The sequence below is a fragment of the Mandrillus leucophaeus genome, unplaced genomic scaffold (assembly GCF_000951045.1).
Source record: "Mandrillus leucophaeus isolate KB7577 unplaced genomic scaffold, Mleu.le_1.0 Scaffold1, whole genome shotgun sequence".
NCBI lineage: Eukaryota > Metazoa > Chordata > Mammalia > Primates > Cercopithecidae > Mandrillus > Mandrillus leucophaeus.
Window position 1 is genome coordinate 10,521,676 of NW_012098097.1, and position 6,984 is coordinate 10,528,659.

General features: G+C 44.7%; 1 protein-coding gene across 2 annotated transcripts in view; it reads left to right on the top strand.

Moving 5' to 3' along the window:
- SEC14L1 (SEC14-like 1 (S. cerevisiae)) overlaps nucleotides 1-6,984 on the top strand; it is an 83,887-nt gene that overhangs the window by 56,220 nt on the left and 20,683 nt on the right. For both annotated transcript variants that reach the window (XM_011987084.1, XM_011987141.1), the window contains 4 exons: nucleotides 2,036-2,185; nucleotides 2,317-2,448; nucleotides 4,956-5,084; nucleotides 6,211-6,445. In XM_011987084.1, the coding sequence (XP_011842474.1) occupies nucleotides 2,036-2,185; nucleotides 2,317-2,448; nucleotides 4,956-5,084; nucleotides 6,211-6,445 (646 nt within the window). The remainder of the gene's footprint in view (nucleotides 1-2,035; nucleotides 2,186-2,316; nucleotides 2,449-4,955; nucleotides 5,085-6,210; nucleotides 6,446-6,984) is intronic.

A 6,984-nucleotide genomic window follows, 5' to 3' on the forward strand; every position in this document is an offset into this window, starting at 1 on the left:
GCCAGGATGGTCTCGATCTCCTGACCTCGTGATCCGCCCATCTCGGCCTCCCAAAGTGCTGGGATTACAGGCTTGAGCCACCGCGCCCGGCCAATGGCCCTTTTCTCTAATGAACATCTCTCGTGTGCTTATTTGCCATCTGTGTATCCTCTCAGGTGAGATATCACTTTCTGTCTCTTGCCCATTTTCTAATTGGACTTTTGTAAACTCTTGAGTTTTTTTTTTTTTTTTTTTGATCATGGTAAAAGCACATGAAATTTACCATCTTAACCATTTTTAAATTTCAATTGTGTGTCAAAAGACAAAATTACAACAAATTTAGTGTATGTTAGTGTATGGATCTTAATTGGCTTTTTTGGTTCCAGAATCAGGCAACACCTCATTCTATAAAATAGAATTCTGTAAAATAGAGTGAGTGTTTTCATGAGCCCAGCAGAGGAAGGTGGCTCTGTAGACAGAAAAGGGGTGAGGGAAACAGGCACAGAGAACAGCAAGCAGATGGGTGGTTTCAGAGTGGCTTTCCTTGCAAAGGTTAACGCAGAGGGGACTTCCTTATCACGCTGGCCCAAACTGGCCCGTTTGGGGGATTCGCTGTTCTCTCTCTCCTGATTTCTTGGAAAGTCAGATAAACAGCTTACTTTTGGCTTGGTAGTGTGGAGGTTACCAAGAGGGACTCCATTTTGGTTTGGTCTGCTGGGCCTGGTGCAGGAGTTCAGTCCAAACCAGTGTTCTCCTGGTTCACTATACTTACGTTGAGTTTTGAGAATTTTTTATGTATTCTAGGCACTAGTCCTTTGTCAGATACGTGGTTTGTAAATACCTCCTCCCATTTTGTAGTTTGTTTTTTCATCCTCTTAACGGGTTTTGTTTTGTTTTGTTTTGAGACGGAGTCTCTTTGTCGCCCCGGCAGGAGTGCAGTGGCTAACTACAAGCTCCACCTCCCGGGTTCACGCCATTCTCCTGCCTCGGCCTCCCGAGTAGCTGGGACTACAGGTGCCCGCCACCACTCCCAGTTTATGTTTTTGTATTTTTAGTAGAGACAGGGTTTCACCGTGTCTATAGCCAGGATGGTCTCGATCTCCTGACCTTGTGATCTGCCCGCCTCAGCTTCCCAAAGTGCTGGGATTACAAGCGTGAGCTACTGCCCCTGGCCTTAACAGGGTCTTTTAGCTGATCAAATGTTTTTAACTTTGATGAAGTTCATTTTATCTATTTTTTCTCCTATGGATTGTGATTTTGGTGTCACATCCAAGAATTCTTTGCCTAGCCCAGGATCCCAAAGATTTTCTATCTTTTTTCCTAAAAGTTTTAGTTTTGTGTTTTACATTTAAGTCCCTGATCTTTGAGTTACTTTTTATACAAGGTGTGAGGTTTAGGTCAAGATTCATTGTTGTTATTGTTTTTGCCTATGGATGTGTAATTGCTCCAGTAACGTGTTGAAAAGACTGGCCTCCTTTCTTTTCCCCATTGCTTTTACATCTCTGTTGAAAATCAATTGGTGTTTCCTGACAAAGGTGCAGATACTAAAAAATAAATCAGTTGGGTGTATTTGTTTGAGTCTGTTTCTGGGTTCTATATTTTGTCCCATTGAGCTGTATGTCAGTTACCCCTCTCCTAATACTAGGCGGTCTTGATTACTGTAGTTGTATAGTAAGCCTTAATACTGGGGTGACTGACTCCTCCCAATTTATTCATCTTTTTCAAAGTTGTTTTAGTTATTCTAGTTCCTTTGTCTTTCTATATAAATTTTAAAACAAGCTTGTCTATAGTTACCAAAACATCTTGCTGGGGTTTTGTTAGGAATGATGTTAGTTATGGGGAGAATTGAGATCTTTACTAGGTTGAATCTTCCAATCCATGGTCATCGAGTGTCTTTGTCTTCTTTAACGAAAGCTTCAGATGTGAAGACAGACAGCTGTGGCGCTGCCCGTTGCCGTGCACCGAGAGGTGCTGTTCCAGGGAGAACACGTTCAGCGGCAGGACATCAGGATGTGTCTTTTGCTCACTTCCGCTTTTTTTGTTTTTAAATTTATAGGCCTATGAAAGGAGGTTCCCTACGTGTCCTTTGATTCCGATGTTCGTGGGCAGTGACACTGTGAATGAATTCAAGAGTGAAGATGGGGCTATTCATGTCATTGAAAGGCGCTGCAAGCTGGATGTCGATGCACCCAGACTGCTGAAGAAGGTAACGGGCGGAAAGGGCGTCTTGGAGGGCACCTCCCGAAGACAACACGAAGTTACACTACAGCTTCTGTGCAATTGGATATTACTAGTTAACACTTTTTCTCTTTATTTCTTTTTTTTTTTTTTTTTAAGATTGCAGGAGTTGATTATGTTTATTTTGTCCAGAAAAACTCACTGAATTCTCGGGAACGTACTTTGCACATTGAGGCTCATAATGAAACATTTTCCAATCGGGTCATCATTAACGAGCATTGCTGCTACACCGTGAGTAATCTGTCACTCCGTGGAAGACGTTCTGCTGACATGTGGCTTCTGAGGATTGTTTGATCACCATTTTGAACAGTGCATCTTTTTGTCTTAGAGGGTAGTTCTTCATTAGATGTTGTCACTTATTTCTCATGTGTAGGAGGAAGGGTACCAGGTATGGTCTCCTGCAGAGTAGATTATGTTGTTGTGGCAGTTAAGGCAGCTAAGTGATGCCTTGATTTGGTTTTGCTTTTGTTTTTTTTGTTTTGTTTTGTTTTGTTTTGTTTTTTGAGACACAGTCTCCCTCTGTCACCCAGGCTGGAGTGCAGTGGCATGATCTTGGCTCACGGCAACCTCCGCCTCCCAGGCTCAAGGGATTCTCCTGTCTCAGCCTCCCTAGTAGCTGGGATTACAGGCACACGCCATCACGCCAGGCTGATTTTTGTATTTTTAGCAGAGAAGGGGTTTCACCGTGTTGGCCAGGCTGGTCTGGAACTTCTGACCTCACATGATCCACCCCTTGGCCTACTTTCTTTCTTTCTTTTCTTTCCTTTCTTTTCTTTTCTTTTTTTTCTTTTCTTTCTTCTCTTTCTTTCCTTTCTTTTTTTCTTTTTTAGATGGAGTTTCACTCTTGTCAGTCAGGCTGAAATGCAGTGGCACAGTCTCAGGTCACTTTAACCTCCACCTTGCAGGTTCAAGTGATTCTCATTTGTCAGCCTCCCAAGTAGCTGGAATTATAGTTGCTTGCCACCACACCTGGCTAATTTTTGTATTTTTAGTAGAGACAGGGTTTCACCGTGTTGGCCAGGTTGGTCTCCAACTCCTGACCTTGTGATCCGTCTGCCTCAGCCTCCCAAAGTGCTGGGATTACAGTCATGAGCCACCACGCCCAGCCTTAAATATTACTTTCATATGCCACTTCTTTTCTAGTCTCACTGTAATATGTTAGAAATATCTAATGAAGTACTAAGATGTGTGCCTTTAAGATTAGTGCCGCGAGTGTTTGTCTTAGTATCTTCACTGCTTACCACCCTGTGTCAAGAACTTCTTTTATCAGAATTTTAGAATACTCTCCTGCCAGATTGCTGTATTTCTGCCCTTCTCCCCTGCAGTGTATCCTTAACACTGAATTCAAAGTGATCTATTTAAAGTGTGTCAGATCAAGTCACTTCTCTGGGCTCAAAACCCTGGAGTGTCTCCGCAGTTCACCCAGGGGAAGAGCCCAGAGTCCTTATGGTGGCTTGCAAGGGCCTGAGTTCTCTCCTGGTCACACCTTTCCTGTCTTCCTTGCCATGCAGTGGGCATCCCTCAGGGGCTTTGGCTCCAAGGTGCTCGCTGCTGTGCTGTGCTATTCCTCCCTACGTCTCTAGTCTCACCTCCTCCCATCTCGGCTCAGGTTACCCCTTCTTGGCCAGCCCCAGCCACCTATTTAATTCTGCAGCCCGACACCCCAACCCCCAGTCTTTATTTTTTTCCTTCAGAGATGGGATCTTGCCCTGTCACTCAGGCTGAAGTACAGTGGCACAATCACAGTTCACTGCAGCCTCCACCTTCCAGACTCAAGTGATCCTTCCTACCTCAGCCTCCCAAGTAGCTGGGACTATAGGCACATGCCACCACACCTGGCTAATTTTTAAATTTCTTTGTAGAGATGAGGTCTTGCCCTGTTGCCCAGGCTGGGCTCAAACTCCTGGACTGAAGCCATCCTCTCACCTTGGCCTCCCAAAGTGTTGGGATTACAGGTGTGAGCCATCATGCCTGACCCCTATCCCTGGTTCTTTCAGCCTGCTTCAAGGTTTCTTTTTTCCATAGCACTTACTTATCTTTAATTTTCTTACCTACTGTGTTTCTGGCTGATTGTCTCCTCTGTTAGACTCTGTTGAAAGCTTCCAAGGCCAGTACCTTTTTGTTCATGATGGAGAAGACTATTGAGTGAGTATGTTGAATGAATGAAGCAAGAATGAAAATGAAGCTCTCCTTTTTTTTTTTTTTTTTTTGAGACAGAGTCTCGCTCTGTCGTCCAGGCTGGAGTGCAGTGACGCGATCTCGGTTCACTGCAAGCTCCGCCTCCTGGGTTCACACCATTCTCCTGCCTCAGCCTCCCGAGTAGCTGGACTACAGGCACCCGCCACCGCGCCTGGCTAATTTTTTGTATTTTTAGTAGTGATAGGATTTCACTGTGTTAGCCAGGATGGTCTCGATCTCCTGACCTCGTGATCCACCCACCTCGGCCTCCCAAAGTGCTGGGATTATACGTGTGAGCCACTGCACCTGGCCGAAGCTCTCTTTTTATAGTCATCTTTGAAATGTTTTTGAACAATTATTTGGATCTCTTCATGATTTAGAATGTGATTTTGGTCCTGATTTTGAACATGATTTTGGCATTTTTTCCATCTGCTGTCTTTGTGATAGTAGCATTATTAGTAAAGTAAGTGTTTCTTCTGGTTCCTGGTTAAACTGAGGAGCAGACAAATGATGTTCTGTTGTCAGTTCAGTCAGTGAGAGTGCTTTCTCTTTATCTGCAGGTTCACCCTGAAAATGAAGATTGGACCTGTTTTGAACAGTCTGCAAGTTTAGATATTAAATCTTTCTTTGGTTTTGAAAGTACTGTGGAAAAAATTGCAATGAAACAATATACCAGCAACATTAAAAAAGTGAGTGTATCTTGGGATTTTGTGGCAGAGGGTGGGCAGGAGTCTCTGAGATGACCCGTCTTTTTGGAAGGCTGGAGATGGGTTTAGCGAAGGATTTGCAGCATTTCTTGGGTGGAAGACGCTGTGATCCCTACCCCCGCCTCATCTTTAGGTATAGGGGTTAAGGTGGTGCTGGTTGCTGATGGGGGAAGGAGGTGCCTGTCGCTCACGCTATGACACTGTCTGCCTGGAGTTGCTGAGAGAGGTAGAAGTTGGGGAGAGGCAGCAGCAGCTGGCACACAGCACCCAGGCCTTGCAGCAGGATCGGGAGGAGGCCTGGGGGCCTGGGGAGGTGCTTGCCAGGCAGGCTGCCCCCCTTGGATTGTCAGTTCTTCCACGGAAGACCTTCCTTTCTCGTTTTTGTGTTGTTGCTCATCAGTTGTTATGGAATTGTGGTTTTGAAATCTATCCACGTGGGATTATGGAGTGGTTTTTGAAGGCTCATTTTCAGGGTACTGCGTTGAAAAGAATTGAAATTGAGACAGAAATCATATATTGAGTACAAGTACCATAAATCAGCATTTTAAAATAGTCATATAAAAATTCCATCTCTTTAGATATTAGTTCCTAAACCTTGGAAAAGAACAAGTAAAATAAACACACAAAACCATTTGGCCTTTTTTTTTTTTTTTCTATTTATTTTGTAGCAATTCAGTTTTATTGGTGTTTAAAAAGCTTGTGAGGGACTGGGCGCACTGGCTCGTGCCTGTAGTCCCAGCACTTTGGGAGGCTGAGGTGGGCAGATTGCTTGAGCCCAGGAGTTCGAGACCAGCCTGGACAACATTTCGAAACCCCATATTTACAAAGAACACAAAAATTAGCCAGATGTGGTGGCACATACCTGTAATCCCAGCTACTGGGGAGGCTGAGATAGGAGGATGGCTTGAGTCCAGGAGGTCAAGAGTACAGTGAGCTGTGATCATGCCGCTGCGCTCCAGCCTGGGCCACAAAGCGAGACCCTGTCTCAAAAAAAAAGCTTTTGAGGCTCACCATCTTCTGTTGGCTAGAAAAAAAGAAAAATCTTGGGAGGGATGAATGATTTGAATATTGAATATATATTCACCTTTAAATTGCTTTTGTTTTAAAGGGAAAGGAAATCATTGAATACTACCTTCGCCAGTTAGAAGAAGAAGGCATAACCTTTGTGCCCCGTTGGACTCCGCCTTCCATCACGCCCTGTTCAGAGACATCTTTGTCATCCTGCAAGAAACAAGCAGCGTCCATGGCCGTCGTCATCCCAGATGCTGCCCTCAAGGAGGGGCTGAGTGGTGATGCCCTCAGCAGCCCCAGTGCACCTGAGCCCGTGGTGGGCACCCCTGACGGTGGGTCTGGCAGGGACTTCATCCCGAGAGCAAGGCTAGGGAAGTCAGCATGGCCGCTTTCTCTCTGTTCGCTCTGCCTGTTCCCGCTTCCTTGGAACATTAGATAACTCATAAAGAAAAGACCTATATCTCTTTTCTGGCCCTTGTCCTCTAACGTATGTAACACACTCATTCTACTTTCCATTAGATTTTTTGTTAATAGGTTGGAAGGGTTATATCAAGTTATTTTTATTCTTTTATAGGTACCAGAAGGTGTTTGTTTGTTTAAGAAATCGGGTCTCACTGTGTTGCCCAGGATGGTCTTGAACTCCTGGGCTCAATCAGTCCTTCTGCCTTGGCCTCCCAAAGTGCTGGGATTATAGGTGTGAGCCACCACGACTGGCCTAAGGAAGGAATTTGTTTGTTTGTTTATTTATTATTTATTTATTTTTGAGACGGAGTCTTACTCTGTTGCTCAGGCTGGAGTGCAGTGGTGTGATCTTGGCTCACTGCAACCTCCACCTCCCAGGTTCAAGTGATTCTCCTGCCTCAGCCTCCCG